Source organism: Hoplias malabaricus, chromosome 5 (genome assembly GCF_029633855.1).
Source record: "Hoplias malabaricus isolate fHopMal1 chromosome 5, fHopMal1.hap1, whole genome shotgun sequence".
Taxonomy (NCBI): Eukaryota; Metazoa; Chordata; class Actinopteri; order Characiformes; family Erythrinidae; genus Hoplias; species Hoplias malabaricus.
The window spans coordinates 19,259,657-19,283,711 of record NC_089804.1 but is presented as its reverse complement, the minus strand read 5'-3'; the positions used below and the strand labels follow the sequence as shown (position 1 = coordinate 19,283,711).

Below are 24,055 nucleotides of genomic sequence, written 5' to 3'. Positions count from 1 at the left end.
CAGTGCACACTGAGTTTACCTTTCTGTCGTCATTATAATTGATGTAATAAATAATAATATGAGATCTTGAAGTGATATGAAGGTCATCAGAGAGGAGATGGGAGAGAGCCCACGGTGGTTTTGATGGTGAGTGGTGGTTGGTCTGCTCTGGAGTTTAGGAGGTGTTTTAGTTAATTTCCTGTAAAATTTTAACACAAAGTGGAGCCAGGCAGAGATTCAGAGATAAACACACAATGCTCAACATCGCCCCCTGGAGTTAGACATTAGAAGCCGCTGGTGTTGATTGAGTAGTTGTAGTCAGTGTTGTGTTGTGGGTCATGGAGGGGTCTCTCTCTGAGACAGAGTTTGAAAGAAAGAGCTGGGACTTCTGTAGTAGGTTCATTCTGTAGCTTCCTGTGTGTCCATGTCCAGCCTTTTGCTTCTGTGTTTGGTTGCGTCTCATGTCTCGTCCTGTTAGCGCTTGCTCCTCACATCCCTCGAGTTCAACTGGGGGGAGTTTTTTCTTTACAATTTCTGAGAATGTTATTATTTAATGGCGGGTTTTTCTTTCTTTGTTAGACCACTTTCTTTTAAAGAGTGGAGGGGACTGCACTTTAATCCAACAGTTCATTGAGTGCCAGCGTGAGTACACCGCATTCTTTCCACTGCCTTCCACAGCCGCACTAAGAGTATTATGGGGCACAGAGTCGCTGGGGCCACTCTCCTCCTAGGAGACGTTAGACGGCGGTGCGTTCCCATGTCGCTCCTCCAGGTGTCTGCGCTGGTCTCAGGAGTGAGGCGGAGTAAAGCGAGAGCTCAGAGGGTTTCCTGAGTGGTTTGTGGAGGTGAAGATCTGAGGCTGGTTTGTTTGGTTCATGAAGTTGAGCCTGATGTTTGCTCAGGGCCGTGCTGAACAGGTTAATCTCACACTGGGTCAGTGTCAGTCTGTAGGTCGGGGTCAGACTGTGGCTCTGGGTCAGTGTCGGTCTGTAGGTCGGGGTCGGCCTGAGGCTCTGGGTCGGGGTCGGTCTGTAGGTCGGGGTCGGCCTAAGGCTCTGGGTCGGTGTCGGACTGTGGCTCTGGGTCAGTGTCGCTCTGTAGGTCGGGGTCGGCCTAAGGCTCTGGGTCGGTGTCGGACTGTGGCTCTGGGTCAGTGTCGCTCTGTAGGTCGGGGTTGGCCTGAGGCTCTGGGGTTGTGCGGTGTGTTGCTGTTTTTGAGGCCAGTCGTTTACTTTAACGTTATTCTGCAGTAACAGTAAAATGAACTGATTCAGGGAGTGGAGTCAACTCCCAAATAATTGATTGTTCAACTCCATATAGTCTGTGATTTGAGATCAGCTCTTGGCCAGTGATTTAGAGTCAACCCTGAGAGGTTTACAAGCTCAGAGAGTCGTCTTGAGTCGTTTTAGACCAAAATCTCCTTCTGCTACAGGACAGTATCTTCCCCAAAGTCCTGCGACCCAGGCCCTGCTGTGGAGGACAGTTTGTATTACACAGTGTATTCAGAGTGTGTTTCTGATGAGCTTCAGAAGAGTGAGAGCAGTGGCTTGAGTGACTGCGTCTTGATTCGCGCTGACCTCAGCCTCAGAAACAAACCATAGAGCTTTTTTCTGCTTTTCTTTTCTTGCAAGTTTTTTTTTTCCGTCAGAAATGGGATTTTCAGTAAAACAATTTTTGTTAAAATTATAAATATTTTTTATAAATGGGATAACTGGGATATTGATTAAACATGTGGCAGTGTGAGGTTCCCCAGCTATTCCCTCACCACTGTAAACCCCCCCTCCCCCGCCCTGTCACCGAGCTGCATGCTCTCTTACCATCTCACTTCCCACTGAAGCTTTGGTTTTCCTTCTCTGGGGGGGTGGGGTGGGGGGGTCTCGCCTGCATGTCCTCGAGGTGGTCCGGCTTCTCTAGCCCCAGCGTGTGACTGTAAAAGCCCTGTCTGCTTTCCTGAATGAGAACCCATTGTTTAAATGTCTGTTAATTTGGTCACTTAAGTGATAGAGCTGCTGGACAGTGCTGACCTTCCAGAGCAGCTTTCAGTAACTGAACTTATGACTCTTTGACTAGTTCTGACCAAACCACGGGTCGTTCTCATTACATTTTTCTCCTCTAAACAGCGGTGAAGCAGCTGAAAGGAGCCGTGGATTCCTCCATCCACAAACTCTCCAACTTTGACGGTAAGTGCTTTCCTCTGTTTGAGAAGCTCTTCTGTGTCCAGGCCGTGGGTTTTTAAATAATATCTCGATGTATAAAGCTGTCGGAGACTGGCCTTTCTGCTGCTTTAGGAATCTAATGAAGCCTCTGTTTCCAGGGGGTAGTTCCCTGAGGCTTACAGCTACTTAAAGGACGAGTAGCACCTCATGATTGGCCTAAAGCTCTCCACAAGGGGCTGTTAAATGACACCATGTGTAATCAGTTAATTCTGCTCTAAAGTCGTAACCTCTGTCTGGATCGATGCTCCCTCTGAGTGGGTCCTGAGTGCGTTCAGAGTTAATATTCACTAAAACCCTTTCACTATTCGGCTGTAGGCCAGAGATGCAGCCTCCTATGATTTAAACAGCGCAGCACTTTTCTGTTTCATATTCCAGAGGTTATAGATGCACATCTACAAAACAACCAAACCGCAGACGACAACAGCCTGACCAGTCCAGACAAACTGAGAGGTGAGGCTCTGCTTCTCCGTCGGCTCCTCTCTCAGATTTTGTAGTGTGTTTTTTATAAAGGTGTGTGAATGGTGTACGCGGGAAAACGGTTTACTGCAAGTGAACTATGGAGCTTTTCAGGAAGTTTGTGACGTCAGTGTTGGCCCCTGACCTAGGGTTACTCACATCTAAACCGTGGAGATTAAACAGCTGTACGCTCCGGGGGGGGTTTAGTTGATTCTAGATTATCGTCTCCTTAAACACAACACACTGAAATGTTGGTGTAAGGAACACATTAAAGTCCACGGGAAGCTTTTAGGAGCTGCTAGTTTTCACCACACCCCCCTTCTCTCTCTCTCTCTCTCTCTCTCTCTCACTCTCTCACTCACACACACACACACACACACACCCTGCTGCCAGAGCACACGCGTTTGTCCAGTTACAAATGACCTGTTTTTAATCTTGGCCACATGGGAAAGCACCGATCCCCAAACAAAAGCCAAACTATTTTAGACGCCGCATGGACGTGACCATGTGTGGTGAATAAACTGTCAGGAGCTGGAGGAGTCCACCACGGTGATGGAGGGGGTGTCATTATAAACAGAACACCCTGGAAGTTATAGTGCTGTTGACTTTTTTTTGAGAAATAATATTTCCTAGTTTTAAAATAAGTGGTAAAAGAGGGTTGTGAAGAATGTTAAGACGTCTGTTAGAGTCTGAGACGCTGAGGTCTTTGAGGTTGGTGTCATGTCCCTCCCCCCTTTTCTAAGTGGTATGTTCTGATCTCCCACAGAAAACCAGATAGATGCTAAAGAGTCTGATATGTCAGACACGCTGAGCCCCAGCAAGGACAAGAGCAGTGACGACACCTCAGGTACTCAACCTTTCTGTGCTGTTGGATCGCGTCTGAATTGGGATTTTGTTAAATATTAAGTTTGTTGCTGACGATTCTGGGGTAAAACACTGGGAAAGATGTTTATCTGTTTCTCTGGTTGTGTTTTATAGAATCTGACCTCCTTTCTGGTTGTGTTTCAGACGGACAAATGGACGAGCAGGAGCTGAACGAGCCTCAGAACCGGGTCGCTCTGCTTAAAGGTATTTTACGCTCGTTTCTGTGCTGTAAACTGCTTAGTTGTTAATGAAGAGTTTGAGTGAGGTTTAATGCTGAGCCCTTCCTGATGTGAGTCAGATTCTCGCCCTGTGTGTCAGAGGACGGACACGTGTGGGGTGGACAGCTGTAGGCCTGTGGAGGCTAAATATGGTCCTGGTAGCGCTGATGCTCTGAGTTAATAGCAGTGGGTGGACCGTGTTTCCTGGACTGACAGGTGTAAGGAGGCATTTTCTGGTTTATTTGTCCCACAGGGAGGTGGCGCCACTGGAATGTACACAGATTAAAGTGTAATTAGGAAGGAAAGTCCTTAGGGAGGTGTGGGGTGGGGGTAACTGCAGTCGTGATTCTCATTTTCTAAAAATATCTGTAATATCGGGGCAATGAGTCACAACGCTTGAAAAGACTGGACACTGCTTTATTATATTTTCAATAGTCCACTCTCAGTAATGGTCGGAGTTTATTGTTTCCTCTCAAGGAGCAAATGAATGTAGACATTCTTACATCCACAGTTCAGCAGAGAAAAAACACTGACCCTAGAGCTACACGTAAGTCTGAGGTAGAAGGCGACGCGAGCTGAAAGACGGGAGTGAAGCGCAGCGGTATCGTTGTGGACGACGAGGACAGGAGACTGTTGTGAGTGGTCAGTGTTGTTTTCGAGCTGCTGCTGAGCTCAGGTTACTGATTGTGCAGCCTTTTTATGGGTCGTGGATCTAAACCCCGTTCTTCAGCTGCTCCGTCTGGTCTCCCAGCCTCCACCCGCCGTGCACAGAAAGCCTCCGCCCTGTTGGAGCGTCCCTCCCTGGTGTGTGAGCCGGGGCAGACCTCCTTTGAGGTCAGTGATAAGTGTGAGGCTTCCTTCTCTCCCTCAGGGTGTGGGCAGAGCTTGTTACAGGTCAGTCCCCTCCAGGGTGAGGCTGGTTCTATTCACAGTGAGCTCATGTTCTTTAAAGGAAGGCCTGATAAGGGCTGGCTCTGGTTAATGTTGAGGGGTGGGGGTTCAGGGCCTCGCTTTGTTACTGAACTTGGTAAAAGTGTCTGGTCTCTTTAGAAAGACTGCAGGGGAGAACGGTTCCTTACGCTGTAAATAATAACCCACATCTGTAATAAATAAACCGTTTGTAAAATGACAGGGGTTACACACACACACACACACACACACACAGGCCACGTTCTGCCCTGCTCTCTGCTGACCTCTGCTGGACCTCTTTGGTGCTGAGGGTTTGAGCAGAAGCTGTTTCCTTTGTGCCGTGTGTTGATGCAAGCAGCTGGAGACAGGTTTAAACAGGTTTCAAAATGCTGTGTACATTAGGATTAACTCTTTCTGCTGTGTTTGAGCGTTCCTGTTGTAAATGTGTAAGATTAGATTCATGTTGGAGCCGGGGAACAGTGTGAAGTGGATAAACACAATGTTATATTTCTTCTGTCGTTACACAGCTCCGTTTAAGTTTTAGTGCACGGCGTCTCTTTCTCAGAGCAGTGTTTATCTGTTACACACACGTACGAACGGAGAACAGAACAGCCGCAGCGTCGCAGTTCAAACCACTTTTAAACTTAAAAAACCTATCATTCAGCACCTCTTCACAGATTTAAAGCTTTTTCTAAAACACTGATCAAACCCAAAACTATTTAAAAACATAGTGCTCCTCTCCAACAGAGTGTCTTTCTCAAAAGCTCCACCAGAGGGCGCAACTGATCCACAGAATCTTCTGGAGCCCTTCATTTGTTCAGTGGCCTCATGGATGTGCTCCACACCCAGAATAGAGCGGTGACAGATGAATGAATGATCTGCTTGGTTCCAGTAATGAGGCAAAGCTTTCATTAGAAGCTGAGAGTGTTAACCCTCTTCAGTAACTCAGTGAAATCTTCAGTGTAAAGAGATGTGTCTTCTCTCTAAGAGATGAAGCTAACGATAACGCCTACGGCACCAGATCCACATCTCATTAAGAGAACGGTGTCGGGTCGGAGGCAGAGTGAGGAGAGTTGTTTCTCTGCTTGAAAACTCCTGAAGTCCCTGTTAACACCTCGTTTGGCTGCTGTTTCAGCCAAAGCCAAGCTCCTCGGCTAAAATTAACACATGAGATCATGGCAACATCTGCAGCAAGTTCAGAGCAGCGCTGCCCGTTGGTGTACGGATGGAGTCGAGGTTTCCCCTGAGCCTGTAATTTCTAGACCACACTGGAGCTCACAGAGAAAGGCCTCTGTTTGGAGAAAGAAGCTGAAATCTTTCCATTCGGTGTCAGTGAGTGGTTTGGACGGATCCCAGCAGTGTTCTCCACAAGACGCACCACGTTCTCCGCACCGCGTCCGCAGACAAAGTACAGGGGCAAGGTCTGCGTCTCGTGTGCGGAGAATCCACCCCTGGAGCTTTGAGGAATTTCCTCTTCTGATGTGTTCTGCAGAGTTTAGTGAACGTATCGTGGGGAAGTGACTCGCGTGTGACGTGCTGTATATGTTTCACGCGGATGAAGCCAGTCTAACGTCTGAGGGACTGTGTGGATTTGCTCCGTCTCTTTCGGATTTCTGCGAGCGCTTTTGTGGAGAGTGGGGAGTGGGCTGCACTTTCACACTCTGTTGGGTTTGAACTGCTGTAGCGTTGTCTGCCATTGGATATATTCTCTTTAAAAGTCTGGTTATAGTTGTAGTTTTCCCTTCCTCTCCTCTCCCCCGAGTGTGACCCGTTTGGACCGTGTTCCCAGGTCCGCCGTCCTTTTTCCCCCGTGTCCTCTGACTGTGCCGTCTGCTGTGTTTGTGTGTAGATGAGCTGCAGAGGGCCAATCTGGAAGCTGGAGACACGGAGCAGGTCATTCATCACCTACACAGAGAGCTGCTGGAGGCCCAGGACCTGGCCAACACCGGAAAGCAAAAATGCCTCGAGCTGCAAGGTGCACGACCTTCGACAAACCACACGTTATTTTACACAGAAGTGCTTTCAGAAATCTGTTGTAGAGAATCTGCACAAAACACTTGATTTACAAACATCATTTGATGCATTAATCCTCACCGCAGCCCCGAGGTCTAAAGTTATATTTCACATATCTCTGTGTGAACTGCACTCTGGGTTTAAGCTGAGGCTCTAACAGCTTTTCTGACTTGTTTCTGTAGTATTTTCAGTTCCTCTTTTTGAGTATGTTCTGCTCCGTCATCATTTTTATTTCCTGCTGTGCTCAGCTCTGCTGGAGGAGGAGAGGAGAACTAACCGGCAGCAGACAGAGGAGTCGGCCAAACAGATCCAGTACCTGCAGAGTGAGTGGAGATGATAATTTACCAGTCTTATATAAACTGTTTATTCGATGGACATGCACATCTCTTTTTAATCATCAATGTATGTATCATAACAACAGTCTGGAAGCAGTTAAGTCTTTTCCACAGGTTTGTAGATTATGCTCAGTCACCTGTTTATTGATTAAGTTATTGATTAGTGTAAACCCAGACCCCTGTACCGCAGCGTGATGCTGGTTTCTAGGTGGCGTTGGCGTCGAGCTGTGTGAGGCTGTGTCGTGTGCCGGACGAGATTCTTGGAGCGTAATCCTTCTCGTTGTGTTCTCTGTAGCCCAGCTCGCCAAGCTGCAGTCTGATATGGAAGCGCTGCGTGAGCAGAGAGAGAACACCATCTCCAGCACTCGGGAGGAGCTCTACAGCGCTCAGGAGGAAGTGCTTGTCCTCCGCCACGCCATGGAGGCCTCCACTGCCGAGAGGGAGCGCGAGATCGCCGCCCTGCAGGGAGAACTGAGCGCGGTCACGGCCGAACTCGACAAATGGAAGAAAGCTGCTGCCGGCTACGAGCTGGAAATCAACTCCCTGCAGAACAGCTTCAAACTGCAGAGCCAGCACCAGGAGAGAGCTGTGCAGCTACAAGGTTCTCACCCTTTCTCAGCTTCGTCCTCGTGATTACGTACAGTTTCGGGAGATTTTGTTTAGCGGTGCTTTCCCAATTAAGGTTTGACGCCTGAATTAACAGAGGGAGTTTAACCTGAACGTACTCAGGTGTGTTTAGGCGGTCGAATGATTGGGAAATAAAAGGTGGGGGGCACGTCACACTGGGAAAAGTCTGGAATTTCCCTGCGTCTGAATCAAACCTTTGTTATGATCGTTCCAAAATGACCCAATGTTTGATGTAACACTGAGAGAACGTCTCCCTGCTGTAAACAGTCAGGATTTTTCTGACGATGTTCGTCTTTTGGAATTTTCTTTGTTTTTGTGAGTCACAGTGTAAAATTGCGTGCAGATGTGACACATGTAACAGCACAAGCTGCCTGTGAGTTATTCTTTTTCGTTCTGTTGGTGTTTACATGTGACACAAAGGGAGCATCTGGCCTGTGGAGGCTGCTGCTCCATCTCTATTCTACAACTGTAATGCAGACGGTCAACAGGAAACCCACCATTATATACACTACGGGTCTAACAGAACCCAGAGCCCAGAGCTCACCAGAACCGAGCGGATCAGCAGCACAGGGCAGGAACACGTTTGTAGCACAGGCTGAATGTTAGGCCTTTGTTTCCCAAGGCATCATCTGGTTGTGCAACACAGGCTGGACGTGGACCCGCACCTGGGATTGATTAGGCTGCTTCGTGGGGGTTCTTAGAGCATGTTTTAATGTGACGTCCTCTGTCACGGAACGGGTTTACTGCCCTGGCTCTCTCAGCGGAGCGCACGTTCTGTTTATGAACACATGAGCAGTCTATCACTCTGATCGGTGTCTGATGTGATTCTGTTCTAACACTCTATAACTGCACAGATGTGGGACTGAAATAACCCTAGGCCCAGTGAGGGGCCGTTCCAGTTTGGTAAAGTCAGTGTTGGCGTGTCATTGGGGTGAGGCGTGATCTACAGCGGTTTATTTAAACGCTTGGTTTAGAGAAATCTGCCTTTAACACGCCCAGGCGGAGCAAGCTGCCGACATGCTGTTCTTAGCTAAAGAAGTTTTATCAGGCAGCATTCGCTAGTGCCCCCTGCTTTGAGCTCTGCAGCGACAAGTGTTCCGAAAAGTGTGTGCACCCATTTGGTCAAAAATATTCAAGTGTAAAAATTAAAATAAGGGTCAGAATGAAGTATTATCTGGAGAGTGATGAACGGAGCTGTGAAGGCTGTGGTGTCAGAGCTGCTCCAGTAGGTGGCAGTGTTGAACGCGCTGTAATGCTCGGGGCTGTGCTGTGTGCAGGTGAGCTGGTGAAGCTGCAGACCGAGTGCTCGAACCTGCAGCAGGAGTGCAAGTCCCTGCGCTCGGAGAAGGTGTCCCTGCTGGAGAAACTGCAGAGGCTGGAAACAGAGCTGGACAGGTCAGTCTGCGCAACGAGACACTATTCTCTTATGCTCAGAACGACATGTTTCTGACACTGTGTTCTTTAGGAAAGTTCAGTAAAGTTGGGCGGGTGAAATTAATGACTCTCCTCTCAGTGACCCACTCGTAGCTCTGCCCCAAATTAAGATCTGACCATGTTAGGGGCAGTAAAACTAACGCAGTTTTGTGATGCAGCTCCAGAAAGCAGAGCGCCACGCTGAGCAGCAGCCTGAACGCCATGGAGAAGTCGCAGGGAGACCTGGAGGTCAAGCTGGGCTCCATCCAGGACCAGCACCAGCAGGACGCCAGCAATCTGAAGGTGCAGTTGGCCCAGGCCGAGAACCGCACCCGGAACCTGCAGAAAGAGGTGCAGAACCTTTCCTAGTAGAACCACAGTTCAGCTGCTGAAGGAAGATAGTAAGAAGATATAACTGAATCTCTCTCTCTCTCTCTCTCTCTCTCTCTGTAGTATGAGGACACTCAAGTGCAGCTGTCGGACCTGAGGCAGAGGTATGAGCGGACGGAGCAGGAAAAGCGCTCCATTAATGAGGAGCTGGAGCAGTGCAAGGTCAATCTGAAGCTGCTGCAGGAGAAGGGCAAGAATGTGAGTGTCGGCACCCAGCGTCTGGTTCTGTTTGGACCAGGGGTTCTTATCTGTTCTGGACCTGGGACAATATTATTTTAGGATTTGTTTCTCTGGGGCAGTTCCCAGGGAGAACAAAAAGACACTGAACCGATGCCGGACGGCAGGGTTAGGCGCAGTCAGACGCTGGACGGCAGGTTTAGGCGCATTCAAAGACGCCGGGCGGCTGGGTTAGGCGCGGTCGTAGACGCCTGGACGGCAGGGTTGGGCGTGGTCGTAGACGCCTGGACGGCAGGGTTGGGCGTGGTCGTAGACGCCTGGACGGCAGGGTTGGGCGCAGTCGTAGACATTGGGCGCAGTCGTAGACGCCTGGACGGCAGGGTTGGGCACAGTCGTAGACATTGGGCGCAGACGTAGACGCCGCACGGCAGGGTTGGGCGCAGACGTAGACGCCGCACGGCAGGGTTGGGCGCAGACGTAGACGCCGCACGGCAGGGTTGGGCGCAGACGTAGACGCCGCACGGCAGGGTTGGGCGCAGACGTAGACGCCTGGACGGCAGGGTTGGGCGCAGACGTAGACGCCGCATGGCAGGGTTGGGCGCAGTCGAAGACGCCTGGACGGCAGGGTTGGGCGCAGTCGAAGACGCCTGGACGGCAGGGTTGGGCGCAGTCGAAGACGCCTGGACGGCAGGGTTGGGCGCAGTCGAAGACGCCTGGACGGCAGGGTTGGGCGCAGTCGAAGACGCTATTCTCCTGGCTGGAGTCTCAAATGGACAGTCCTCCACTTTTCACTCCACATTAATTTGCTTTTGAACCAGTCTGGTTTATAAATATTAAATGATGCAGACACTACACAGCTACTGTGTGTGTGTGTGTGTTTGTGTTTGTGTGTGTGTGTGTGTGTGTGTGTGTGTGTGTGTGTGTACGTACATATACAAGTACAGACAGTGACTGCACTGCAGAGCTGGACCCCGTGTTCTGTATGTGGTGGACGCTCTCTGAGCCCCAGTCCCAGGCCGTGTGCAGTAACACACTCGGACGGTGCTGTGTGTCCCGGTCTAACTCCTGCCCTGTCCTCGTCCCCTCTGTCCCGCTTGTAGATGTTGAAATGTACCTGTGGCTGATTGTTTTTTACGTTTGTTAATTTTTCCCCTGTTCTCCTGTTCCATTTAAACCCCTGTCCTTTGTTTTGTTGTGAGTCTTTCCGACCCGATTTCTGTTGATCAGTTTAAAGATTGATTATTGTAATATCCCTTCCCTCCTCTAGCCATCCATATTGCAGCCTGTCCAAGCCATTTCCATCGGCCTTATCCTGGCTTTGCTGTATTGGTGCTTCGGCCAGTTGTGGTAGAAAGGTACACAGCGCTCTTGTCGAGTCCGTGTCTGTGTGTCTCCTCTTTCCCTCTCTGTGCTTTTCACCATCTTCCGATCTGAATGCATGGTCTAAAGGAGGATTCCCATTTCCACTCACGCTTTGCCCCAAATCCCTTGTTTGGTGCTTGGTGACATTTGGGGAAGTCTAACATTTGTTTTCGTTCACACAAATCCACTACTAATCCGTCCTCCATCACCTGTCTCGTCTCGCTCAGGCCACTGCTGCGTAAGGAAATCTCTGCGGCAGAGATTTTGGATTTGTTTCCTTCAGCTTTTGCTTGTTTTCCATCACACATTTGCTTCAGTTTTTGGTTGTAATTAAAATTGAACACTGCTTTTCTTTGGCTTTGTTTTTGTTGACGTTTGAATTTGAGAAAAGAAGCTGTGTTTGATTTTAATTCCCAAAAACACCGATTTCCAAAAGGAAACTGCGGCTCTCGGTAAAAACAGCTGCTTTTGCTCTCTCTCCATCTTCACTCTTTCTTTTCTCATCTATAAATGTCTGTCCAGCTTTGGTTTGTTCTTTTTACTTTGGGTCTCTCTCTGTACTCCGTCTCTCTCCTGCCCTGTGTTCCTCCTGCTGTCGCTGCTGGTGATTAAAGGCCTTTTCTGACTCCACTGGTGTTTTGTCTGTCTACCTCCTCTTTTCAGAGTGGATGGATGCCCTGGATGCCAGTAGCCGCTGTGATGGTCGCCGTGACGGCTGTGGTGCTGTTTCCCAGCTTCTCCAAGAGCTCCTCCTGAAAAAAAGAACCCATTCACGGCTCCCCCACCCCCCCACACAACTATCCACCACCGCCACCTCTGTCCTGGACCACAGCCCGGTCCTGTCTCTCGACCCGGTGTCAGTTCGAGTCCTGAGGCCAGGCTCTGGACACGTTACAGCTCCAGGGTGTCCACAGTGACTGTATAAAATGCAAATGTAAATATTCTAGAGGGAAAGGATGGGATAAAGGGTATAACTTCTATTCTAGATGAGAACATTATCTGCTTTTTTTCAGTTAGATGGGAATCTTGATTTTTACAGTGGCCTAAACTAGGCTTTTTCCTTTCAGATGGGTACCAAACGTTTTGTTGCTGAGTTTAGTTCATGTTCTCTGTGGTTTGCCATGTTAGATTAATGTTAATGTGGTATTCCAATAGATGGAAAGCCAAACTATATTCTAAAACGATAGGGCACAGCGAGGGAGAAGTGCCTACTTTAACTACTACTAGATGCGTGTAAACACTCACAGACACATCGTCCTCAGTGAGGTGCCACTCATGCTCCACTAACGTGGCGTTTCATTCGATCGTAAGAAAGCTGTGTCAGTCCTCTGTGATGTTCCTGTGTTCCACCGTGTTTCGGCCAGCGACCGGCGCACTGCGTTTACTTCGTATCGTGTTCTTTACCTGCAGATGTTGATGTAAGACACTACACTACTTCATGTTCACGTCGAGGTCGAGGAGCAGGACTGTGGTCAGTGAGGGACTGTGTGAAGCACTGACTCCACTCTGTTGTAGCTTTTAAAGACTCGCCGTCCTGCCGTTCGGACTCAGACCGACCTCTCGGGCACTTTCAGTTTTGAGTATTTAGGCTCGTCACGGAACAAATTCCCAAACGATGGCGCTGCAGGAGCTGGAGTCGCTGTACGCCCTGCTTCTGCAGCGCCTCCTGAACAAAGCTCTGGGTCTCGCTGCCTTATCCGTCGCTCGGAGCTGACGCTCTGCTGCAGAATGAATTTGATGTAAAAGCTTTGCAAAAAAAATAATAAATAAATAAATAAATGAAATGAAAATCATGGGTTGGGCGTTTTCAGGGTTCGACTTATTGAAGCACAGAAGTCTTTGGTGGGTTTTCTTTGGTGAAAATGAGGAACGTGGAAGGGTTAAACGGGAATGAACTTGCTTTCAGACAGGAATGTGTGAATGGAACTGAGCAGTGTTGTATGTTGTGGACAGAAATGACCCGTGGTCTGTTTGTTGTTGGTTCTGGTTTTGTCTGCTGCGCTGTAAATAAACTCTGGGTCCTGGAGCAAATGGAGAAATCTGTTCCAACTTCTCAATAAATTTCCTCTTTATTTTTTTACAGCACATAAAAAATGTCCTCCAGAGCTATTAAAGACCCACATGCAGATGGTGGTGTAGCACGGGTTGACACTGACCGTTCCTCACAGCGCCGGCTCGGCCCGAAGGACGAAACGTAACATCAGACTTAAATCTCCCTCGGGCCGAGCTCCTCCCGACCGCTCTCTGTAAATATGTACGTTCCAGTGTGTGTAAATATAATCTTCACAAATAAAGAACACTTGGCTCTGCTCACAGTGAGGTTCTGCCGTGACCCGTTTCCAGAGCGAATGGCCTTCACCCTCTTTGTGTGGGGAGTTTAATCAACACCAACTTTAACACTTCTTCTTAAAGTTTCTGCTGAGTTCAGTGTGAGTTTGTTTCCTTTCACCAGCTGCTGACCGTCGGGTCAGTCCCTCTCCACCACGACCCTCTCAGACCCGCGCCGTGGTGTTTTCTGATGCGGAGTAAAGTAAGAGGGGCTGACGCGGCAGTGCTCTCGCGGAGTTTGGGCGACGGACTCCTGATCTTTTTCCTTACGTTTGTTTCGCTGTTAAACGCCAGTTAGTTTGTGTAGGACTCTGCACTTTAACCTGAACCTTCCTGAAGAGCTCACACATCAGACCTGCCCCTGCACTCTCAGCCAGGCCTCGAGGGGGCAGTGTTCTGCCTGTAAATAATTACTTTGCAAAGTTTTTTGAGAGTTGAACAGTTCTGATTTTTTTCTATTGGTTTAACTCTATTTTGTAAAAGAAGAGGACGTTACGGAAGTGTTTCTGACACAGGTTTAATATCTGCACTAACACCTGATGTGCACGGTTTTAATAAAAGTCTTCTCTCTCCACTCTCCATCTTCCTTCACTGTGTCCAGCAGCACTCGGCGCCCCACAGTGGACGGGGTCCTCTTTACACTTTAGTGTTCGCTGGGGTTCAGCATGTTCTTTATTTTTATTGGAGGGAGAGGGGTTAAAACATTAAAAACCAGTGTCCTGTCACTCCTCCCACTTCCTCCACTGCTTCCTGTCACTGAGCTGCACGTGTCGTTCTAGGAGAGCGGTGCTGACCCGAGCTCTGAGGGCCCGGGCCTGTCCTGTGTGCTGGTGGTGAGCGATGGCAGGGAGAGGGGGCCGTTCGCTGGTCGGAGGAGAATTATTTATTTATTGAACCTTTAAATTACACAAAGGAGCAGTTAGAACAAATTATTTCCAACCTGAACATCACCTGGAAGTGTGTGTGTGTGTCCTCTCCCACTGAGAGTGTTCAGACCTCTGAGGTTTATCACTGTGTATCACTCTGGATTTACTCTCAGCACCGAGGTAATGTTTAAGCTGATTCTCTCTCTCTCTCTCACACACACACACACAGTAAAGCCTGAGGTCTGTGTCCTCTCTCATGTCCTCGTCTCCTCTCTGATGTCCCTGCGGAGTGATGTGAAGGAATGTAATGCTGGTGCTGACTCAATAGAACCCTGTTGCTGACGGAGGTTCTCCCACCGATGACAGCTGCCCTGCGCTGAGGTTCTGCGGCCCGCTCAGAAACACCCTCCGTAAGCAGGAGCCCCCAGGTCCCCGAGCCGTGTCAGGAGATCAGCAGCAGAGGATCGATAAACACATTCGTATGGAAGTTGGTGATTCAGTGTGTGTGGGTGGGTGGTGCTGAGTCAGGGTTCCTGAAGTCTGAAAGTGCAGAACTGAGACGGGAGGCCGGCGCTGTGTCACTGCGGCGCTCACCGAGGCCTGGGGGTGTTTTAGACGTCACTGCGTTGGAACTGAAACAGTTAATGATGTAAACATCTGCACAAAATATTATTTTACATCTTTTACGTAATTTTTCTGTAAGAGTTTCATCCTGTTTCTCACACACACACACACGCCCCTCTACACACTCTCATGGAGGTGGAGAGGTGCAGGAAACAGCAGTAGACGTCTCTCACTGTTTGCTGGGGCAGGTGTGTTTGAACCCTGATGAAAGTTGGCCCAAGTTCCTCTGGGAATCAGTGGAACGTAACCAGACAGACAGGGTGTGTGTGTGTGTGTGTGTTTTGGGGGGGGGTGGCACTTACTAAGTGCCCTGGGGGGATAATCCACAGATTAGACACTGCTCAGCTCAAAGAGGTGGGGCACAATGAGCAAATCTTTTTGGCTCCGTTCACTGGCGTCGAGTCGAGCGATGTGTCACCAGCGCCGCAGGGAAAGACAGTGTCCCATATTTGAGACGTTCTATGAGAAATGTGAGACACCTGCAACAGGTAACGGCCCGAGAAATGGGCCTGACCTGCCTCTGACCCAGCTCAGATAATCACTGCCATCTCAGCCAGTCTGAGCCCAGTGTGACACTTTACTGAGATCTCCACCCACACTCAAGGAGACATAGGAGTTCTCCTTTTCTCAGGGGAAACATCTGAGAAATGTGAGATGTAGGAGAATCTACAGAGGTACAGAGGGATGCTGAAGCAACGCTGAGGCTCTCACCATTCGCGGGACGTCCATTTGATGAGGGCTGTGTACAAACCTGTTCCTTCTCAAACAGCTCAGTAAACAACAGTGGTGTGGGAATGAGGGCGGGGCCAGGTGAGGGAGTGAGGTGAAGGTGTGTGGTGGAGTGTGGTGGTGATGTAATGCTGCTCCACCCGAGTGAGTAATGCTGACCCTACAGTAAATGAAAGAAAGAAGCACTCAGAAAAACATCAGCTGCTGCTGGAATTACTGACCCCCCTCTGTAATCCCCCACACCCACCCTCCACTGGCCCCCAGTCACTCATCCCTGTCACACCTGTGGACAGTTTCCTACCCTCCTTCAAAAGTTACATAGTGCAGTTTCTGCAGTGCTGAGCCCAGATTAGCAACTACAGAGGCTCTATTCTTACTGTTACAGCTCAGTGGAGCATCACAATGATTTTAAAACTCTAACTGTAAGGTACAAATATGACAGAGAGTTGCTTTAACGCGTTTCAGACCAAACCCCTCCCTCCCTCCTCCTCTCAGGCTGGAGACAGCTCTGCGCATGCGCTGCACTGCAAAAGCCTGGGGAGAGAGTTTCTCACACATACACACACCGAGCCGCGCAGAGAGGAGGACACATACATACACACACTCTCTCCCTCTCTAAATACACACACACACGCTCAGACCCTGCCCGAGGGAGAGTGAAAATGCCGGCCACGGAGAAGGACCTGGCGGACGACGCGCCGTGGAAGAAGATCCAGCAGAACACCTTCACGCGGTGGTGTAACGAGCACCTGAAGTGCGTCAACAAGCGGATTGCGGACCTGCAGCTGGACCTGAGCGACGGGCTGCGGCTCATCGCGCTGCTGGAGGTTCTGAGCCAGAAGAACATGTACCGCAAGTACCACCAGCGGCCCACCTTCAGGCAGATGAAGCTGGAGAACGTGTCCGTGGCGCTGGAGTTTCTGGACCGGGAGAACATTCGCCTCGTTTCCATAGGTAACCACCCCTTTACCCCCGCTCTCACCCTCACCCATTCACCCACACCCTCCAGGACACGACCCGCTTTTAACGAGTTCACACGCCGTGCTTCATTTTCTCGCTAGAGTTAATTTTACACTTTTAAACTTTTAAACTAATTTTAAACTTTACATCTCCCCTCCACCCTCTCCTCCCTCCACCTTCTTTCCTCTCCTCCACTGTCTTCCCCCTCCTCCACCCTCTGCCCCCTCTACCTTCTTTCCTCTCCTCGCGCCACCATTTTTCCTTTGCCCTCTCCTCCACCCTCTGCCCTCTCCTCCCTCCAACCTCTGCCCTCTCCTCAACCCTCTCCTCCACTGTCTGCCCTCTTCTCTCTCCACCCTCAAACCTCTCCTTCCTCCACCCTCTGCCCTCTCCTCCCTCCACCTTCTTTCCTCTCTTCCCTCTGCCCTCTGTCCCATCCTCTGCCCTCTCCTCCACTCTCTACCCCCACTCTCTACCCCCTCTGCCCTCTCCTCCCTCCGTCTTCTACCCTCTCCACCTTTTCTCCATCCTCCTTGGTGTAGAGGAACGTTCCCGTCCCTCGGCGTCTGGGCGCAGGGCTTCTTTTTTTAGTTTTATTTTATTTCTTAGTATTCTCTACTTCCTGAAAGCAGTGACGCTATGACGACTAAAACAAAAAGAATTTTTTAATGAAAGCCACAGGAATGTACACAGAGTGAATATGGTTTACCTCTGTGTCTGCTACCGTCCCTCGTCCCCGACGTGAGAAGCAGATTTGAAAGTGCGTGACCAGGTGCCTGTTATTTACTGATGCACAGATGTTGCCAGCTGCTGCTTGTTACTGCGTGTTGTTTGATCTGGACTCGGTGAGTTCAGAAGAACGTGTGGCTGTGTGACATCACTGTGTTCTTTTGTTTAAATGCTGTGTTTCTGTCCGTTTTCCTGAGGTGGTCACCTTTTGGGCACTGTTCCACTGTTGCTGCATCCTGTCCTCGTTTCTCCACCTTCTCCACGAACAGCGTGTAGTGCACTTCTCTCTGTAGCCCCAGGGGGGTGTGTAATTGGTGACCAGCCTCACTCTCAGCTGCCATTCATAAAGCCCCCCAACACCTTCACCTCAGACCCCCAGCACCACCTCCGCACCACCTCCCACCCCCCTGACATTTCCACCTCAGACCCCCAGCAGCACCACCCCACCGTCTCCACCTCAGACCCCCAGCACCACCTCCCACCCCATGACGTCTCCCCCTCAGACCCCCAGCACCACCTCCCACCCCCCTGACACTTCCACCTCAGAACCCCAGCATCACCACTCCACCACCCTACCTGGTTCAGCTGCACGTCTCTGTTCCTGTGTGAACGGGGGGGGGGGGGGGGTCCGGGCTCTGGTGTGAACGGGGGTGTGTCCGGGCTCTGGTGTGAACGGGGGGGGGGGGGTCCAGGCTCTGACTGATGAGGTGGTTGTGTGAGATCATCTCGAGAGCTCCGGTGCAGACAGAGTAGGATTGTAGCTGCCGTTGGCTCACGGTTAGATGTGAGATCTCGTGTCTCGGTGTTGAGTAAACAGCTGAGAGAGAACTTTGGGGAGGTGTGGGTCAGCGTCTGATTAAACTGTGATTTCCTCCACGTCCGTCAGCGGCCGAGCTCACGGCACAGAGAGGGTTTTATTGTTATGTGGTTTCTGACCCTGTAACAACAACAATACATTGTCTGAGTGTCTTCTGCTGCCCCCCCCCCCCACCATCCCTCTGCCCCCCCCCCCCACCATCCCTCTGCCCCCCACCGTCCCTCTGCCCCCCACCAACCCACCTCAGGACAGCTGACCTCTGCAGCTTCCGGTCATACGCCTCCGGACCTGAAGGTGGTGCCATGCAGGATGTGGTGTTGCAAAAAGAGAGCGAGAGAATTCCTACTCTGTATCACGTCCACTCCTGGTTTGATTGAACTGACTGGCCTTTCTGAGCAGAGGGAGGTGGAGAGCACCTGGGTGGGGCTGGGGTGTGTGTGTGTGTGTGGGAGGCGTTGGAGTGAAAGGTTGTTCTGTGGTTCCTGTAAAATTACAAGAATCTGTTCTTATCTCAGTTTTGGGTGTGAACTTGATTTGTGAGATGTTTTGTGGATGAAATGAGAAGGGGTTTGAGACGCTGAGCACCGTCAGTGTTTAAAGCTTGTGTGTGTGTCTGTGTGTGTGGGAGTTTAAACTCCTGAAATGATGCCCTCCATTTCTTTTTCTTTTGTGAAGTGGTCTGAGACGGGGAACAGAAACCACAGAACCCTGATCTACTTTCTGTTGTGGCCCAGAATCTCTCCGAAACTGGTCCCTGAAAACTGGTCTTTCTGGATCTGCGTCTTTTGGCAGCGCTGATCCACCTGTGTTTGCCCTACAGCAGCGTGTGCACACACAGGAAACTGTCTCTCTCCTCGTCCTCGTCCTGCCCCCGGGGCAGATCTGAAAGGAAGAGCTCTTTGTGTCGTGTTGATTTTAGTGCAGTTTGAGTCTTGGTCTTTTAACAGTGAATTAGTCTCATTTTATTCGTTTAACATTAGATTTGTTCTGGATTTAATCTGTTAAATAAAAGCCTAATTTGATTAAAATCTGTAAAAAAAAACACAGGAGCACTCTCAGGGTTCTAGATAAGTGTTCTAAAAGCCCTCGTTCTGTGGCTGTGCATTGAGTTGATCTTAGATCTCGTGTCCCTTTCCTGATGGATGTGAGTGAGTGGAGTGTTTCTTAATAAACGCTGGTCGCTGCAGAAAAGTCTGTCAAGACGTCTCCCTTATTCCCATCGTCCTCTTCTCACAGCGACTTCCGGTCTCTGGGACCGTTCCGTGTCCGCTCCGGACGTGCAGGTGGTCCAGTGTTTCCATTGTCTCAGTGACGGAGTGTAACTGGGCGAGTAGGGCCACGCCTGATTTAGCCGGACGCAGGGCGTGGTAAGAGGAAGGACGTTTTTCCAGTGAAACTGGGAAGGTGGAAATGCCTGAACTAACTCCGAGAGTGGGAACGCTGTGTGAAGCCTGGAGTGGGAAGCTTGTAAATCCATGTTACAGAAGTTGTTTTGGAAAATCCGTACTGGGGTCGTGTTGGAGCGGCTCACGCAGGGTGTTTGTTTGATGTCAGACTGAGAGCTCTCCCCTCTGCCTCCACCCCCCCCCCACATACCCCTCCCCATCGTCCCCGTTGGGGTGTGTGGGGTCTTTGGGAAGGTGGAGGGGTTTATGGGGGGAGTGGGGACTGGAGAACTTGGCCTGCGTTCTGGGAACATTAACTGAAGATGAATGAATGAATGAATGAATGAAGCCTTGGCCTTGAGGTTACAGAAGCGAGCTGGAGGCCGGAGGGTCGTGGTTCTGTTCCTGGGACCGGCGAGTGATGATTAATTCACTGCTGAAGTGCCCTTGAGCAAGGTGCCTAACCCCCAAACTGCCCCCTGGTTGTCGTGGTGGTCACAGGCCCCTGCTCCGGCTGTGTGTGTGTGTGTGTGTGTTCAATGTCCCTAGTGTGTGTGTTTCTCTGCCCAGTGACAGTGATAACCGTTTCCCCCAGGGATCAATGAAGCTGTTCCTTCTTCTAAACGAATGAATGAATTTACCTCAATACACTGCGTTGGTTAAGGGTTTTGTGAATTTGTGAGTTGTGTGTGTGTGTGTGTGTGTGTGTGATCCCTAAACAATATTTTAATTGAAAAGCTGCTGAGGACGAGCCCCTGCCGCGTTTCTGTGTTGTGACTGCGTGCGTTTGGAGGAGGTAAGGCTGGGGTCTCGTTCCTCTCGGACCTGTTCCTCTGGATTCTCGCTGGTGTTGGAGCTGCAGGTGTGTAGCTAATGATTAATAAAGCTTGCTATGCCTCGGGGTGGGGGAGCAGTGTGAACAGAGTCGGGTTGGTGCTGTTCTTTAGACCCTGCAGAGGCTCTGTGTGAGGTTGAGGTTAATGTTTTACGTCTCCTGACGTGCTGTGGGTGGAGCCTGTGCTTGCAGTGATATCATCTGCAGCTCTTACACAACGTCCCCTGCGCCAAACCTGAGCATTCTGCGCATTCTTCACATGTTTCTGCTCTGAGGGCCTTGTTTTTATCAAGGAAAGTTTGTCCTCATTTTCCCACCTGAGGCTCCGGGCAGCAGCACCCTCCTGGAATGTCTTCTCATTAGAAACCTGCACCTGGCTGCGCTGACCGCTCCGTTACCCAACTGTAACGGGGCTGGGGAGGGGGGGGGGTGTTGTACTGTGGTTTGACTTTGAAATTCACTGTGACAGAATACAAACAGAGCAGAGCGTGGTAACAGAGTGGAGCGCAGGCCCTGGTTGGGGCGAGGTGGGGCCCTGGTGGGGGAGAGGGTGGCGGGGTGGGGCCCTGGTTGGGGCGAGGCGGGGGAGAAGGCTGTTGGGGCGAAGTGGGGGTGATGGGGCCAGGCCCTGGTTGGGGTGAGTTGAGGGTAGGGACGAGAGATGGGAGGTGTGTGATGCCTGAGAGCAGTGCAGTTGGAGCAACACACACACACACACACACACACACAGGGTTTCAGGCCTGGGTTCGGTCCAGTTCTCTGAATGTGGGAATGGGTTAAAACTCCTCATTTATTACTGTGAGACTTCACTGATCCGTCTGAAATAAACGTTTAAAACGGTCTCTCAGTCTCAGTCACACACAGCTGTTCTCAGAAGCCTCCTGGAGCGTTACTGAGAACTCCACAGGTTTCTAGCAGCTCCTGTCTTTTGTCCTGCTCCCTGTTCTCCCCCAAAGGTGAGTTCTGAGATTACACTGAGCTGTGTGCAGCAGTGCAGCAGGTAACACGAGACACGCTCGGCTACATTTCACCGTTCCCACTCCCATGCTTTTACTGACCTCTCACAGACCTCTAACACAGGAGCTTTTACTGGGCTCCTCCTCTGACGGCGTGGAGGGGGGCAGTGATCCTGCGTCCATTCTACAGCATTACACTCTACAGGAGGGAGGACGGGGCCGGAGAGTAACGGCAGCTCTGGTGCTGAATGTCCTGAGCTTCTAAAGTCTTGATGAAAAGCAGTATTTATTTCAGTGTTTGATCAGAACCTTTGTGTTATGCTTCACTCACTGCTTCTGGAGCTGCGTTCTTTACATCGTAACTTTGCACAGCAACACGGTATTAAAACAAACCCCGTTATCTTCCCAGAGTCCAGCCCCGTCTCAGCCACTTCTCCTTCAGCTGGAAACGTCCCGTCTGTTTTAACGCCGGCTTTAAGCGGCTGCAGATTGCTTCCAGTGCTCATCTCCGCTCCGGCAGCTGTCTGTGATCCCCCTGAAAGTGACAGCGGAAGAGTTCTGTATCGCTGCCTGAATTCGGCCGTTCCTCGCACCACTAAAATCCACACGTCACGGTAAAGGCCTTCAGACGACACCACTGTCCCCACAACAGAGCGCTCCATAAATACAGCCTCCGTCTCCCGCTCGCCACCGCTCCCTCCTCCGAGAGAACTTGCGTAATTGAGATTTATGTGATAACCCTATAAACCAGATGGTGGCCTCCCACTGGTTAAGTGGGAACATCTTAGGCACTTCCACCAGGAGAGTGAGGTCATCGCCTGGGAATAAGAGCACGCTGTTATAAAAGGATGGTGGGGTCTGAAGGGGAGGAACAGCGCGGCGCTCTGCTCCAGCGTTAGATGAAAGTGTGTAGTGCTGCATGAATATGCAGGAGCATGTAGAACAGGGGGAAAATCTTGACGGTGCGTGAGACGAACCACAAACTAAGAGCCTGGCAGTAAGTGTGGGTTGTTCCCAGCTTCACTGAGCCGTTTGAAGCCAAGAGTGAGGAGGCTGAGAGTTCTGCAGCAGGGTCAGCCCTGTTTTTTTTTTTTTTTTTTTTTTTTATTTTTTACTGGCCACAAACCCAGCTCTTTCTGGAAACGAGTAACGCTCTGCGGGCCGCGTTTGACCGGGCTGCTGCACTGGGGCCGTATCGTTGCATGTCAACTTGGGCATGAAGTTTTGATTCATTTTATTAGTTCCTCTGCGTTAGCCTCTTGTTTGTGGGTCATGGTTCTGACTCGGTTCTGACCTGGTCTGAAAGTGGTTTGAACGGAGTGACCTCTCCGTCCAGGAGCTGTGCCCACGTCCAGGAAATATCCGGTAATTTAGTCCACCGCAGCGTCTCCCGGCTGCCAGCAGAGCGCGGTGGGGTCTGAATCATGGTGGTTCTGTAGGTTGTGTGTTTATGAAATGAAGATTGGACCCCACAGGTGGTGTAGTGGCAGTGGGGCTGGGCGTCTGTGTTCCGGACGATGGTGCTCTCTCTGTTTGGGACGAGTCTGAAGCATTTCCAATGTGTCCATCCTCCCGTACACGACTTTTTAAACCGAGTTGTTCTGCTGCGTGAGACTTTTATTGAAGTCGACGGCACGTATAAAAGTACCTTTGTTTCTGGGGGGATAAATCTCCAGGGGGCGCTGATTAACGGCTCTCTGCTTTCTCCGAAGCACAGGCCACTTTTTTGTGTTTTTAACGCAGGCCACGTGTTGGTAAATCTTACTCCACGCCTCTACAGCACTTTGTAACGCAGCCTGACTCTTATTGACGCTTCTGTTTTATGACTCAAGCGTCTTGTTGGAGAGGTAACGGCTAATGATTTTGTTCAGAGAGCGCCTCTGTTCCTCTTTAAAACTCGTGGAGACGCTCTGAATGTGTGGGGTGACCTGACTGGACTGTTAATGGAGATTTTAGGGCAAGGCTCTTTGTTCTCCTGTGGGCCCTCACTGGCCCCTTTGGAGGGAGGTGGTGATCTCACGGAGGAGGAATGCCCTCCTCTAGGTGAAAGCCCACATGCCCCAGTCACAGATGGCTGCTGGTGATGTCATCGTTATTTGCCCAGACGTTATGAGAACAGAGGGGTGACCTCCTGCGGGGGAAGAGGAGTGGAGGGGGGTGGAGGCAGGAGCTTTTCTTTCTCACACAGATACTCCACTTTTCCTCCTGTTGTTCTGCTGCTGTTTTTAATCCGAGTGAAAAGGCCACGTGCTCATGTATCACTCTCAGTCTCCTCACGGCCAGGGTCTGTAACAAAGCAGTGCCCTGAGAAGTGCTGTCAAGTGAAAAGAAACCAGTCCTGATGATGTAATCTGAATGTGCTGCGAGGAGACTTTTCTCTTCTCGTGGAAGGTGTTGTTTTCGTCACTCGTCGGTACGTCTGAGAGCAGAGGCGCTGGGGGTTGTTGTGGGAGAGGCCTGTTTATGGAGTGTGTTTGTTTTGTCGGCGCTCAGTTCTGAGTGGAATGCTGAATGTGACTCGATGAAATGATCCAGCAGCGTCACCCCCACTTTTTTTTTTGGAAGGAGTCTGATTTGGGAAGTGTAACACCTCCCAGAAAAACATGTGTCGACAGAGTGCAGCGCTGCAGCTGTTGAGAGATGTTGTCAGTGATGAGGTAATGAGAAGGAACAGGAAGTGAGCAGTGTTAATGCCAGGTGACTTTACTTTACTTTTTGCCCTGGTTCTGATCCACAGTAAGGTGGTGAACTCGTGCCCAGTCTATGCTGAGGTGACCCACAGCCCCAGGAGGAGAGATGTGGTCAGTGACGGTTTCTCACTCTCGATGAAGTCCAGAATTACACCCTCTTCATTTGGAAATGTGAAA

The 24,055-nt window shown here is 50.4% G+C and overlaps 2 protein-coding genes across 9 annotated transcripts in view; both read left to right on the top strand.

The window, feature by feature from the left end:
- slmapa (sarcolemma associated protein a) overlaps positions 1 to 13,849 on the top strand; it is a 32,829-nt gene extending 18,980 nt beyond the window's left edge. For 2 of the 8 annotated variants that reach the window (XM_066670140.1, XM_066670138.1), the window contains 11 exons: positions 2,100 to 2,159; positions 2,571 to 2,645; positions 3,418 to 3,498; positions 3,630 to 3,719; positions 6,492 to 6,617; positions 6,904 to 6,978; positions 7,286 to 7,591; positions 8,895 to 9,012; positions 9,210 to 9,381; positions 9,484 to 9,618; positions 11,623 to 13,849. In XM_066670140.1, coding sequence (XP_066526237.1) covers positions 2,100 to 2,159; positions 2,571 to 2,645; positions 3,418 to 3,498; positions 3,630 to 3,719; positions 6,492 to 6,617; positions 6,904 to 6,978; positions 7,286 to 7,591; positions 8,895 to 9,012; positions 9,210 to 9,381; positions 9,484 to 9,618; positions 11,623 to 11,715 — 1,331 coding nt within the window. In that variant the 3' untranslated portion in view covers positions 11,716 to 13,849. Of the gene's footprint in view, positions 1 to 558; positions 622 to 2,099; positions 2,160 to 2,570; positions 2,646 to 3,417; positions 3,499 to 3,629; positions 3,720 to 6,491; positions 6,618 to 6,903; positions 6,979 to 7,285; positions 7,592 to 8,894; positions 9,013 to 9,209; positions 9,382 to 9,483; positions 9,619 to 10,864; positions 10,953 to 11,622 lie in introns of all 8 variants that reach the window. The other 6 variants (XM_066670137.1, XM_066670135.1, XM_066670136.1 and 3 more) reach the window with 6 other exon arrangements.
- A 2,193-nt stretch (positions 13,850 to 16,042) lies between these two features.
- Positions 16,043 to 24,055, top strand: part of flnbl (filamin B, like) — a 44,358-nt gene continuing 36,345 nt past the window's right edge. The window contains exon 1 of the mRNA XM_066671301.1: positions 16,043 to 16,460. Within this exon, the coding sequence (XP_066527398.1) occupies positions 16,169 to 16,460 (292 nt within the window). The 5' untranslated portion in view covers positions 16,043 to 16,168. The remainder of the gene's footprint in view (positions 16,461 to 24,055) is intronic.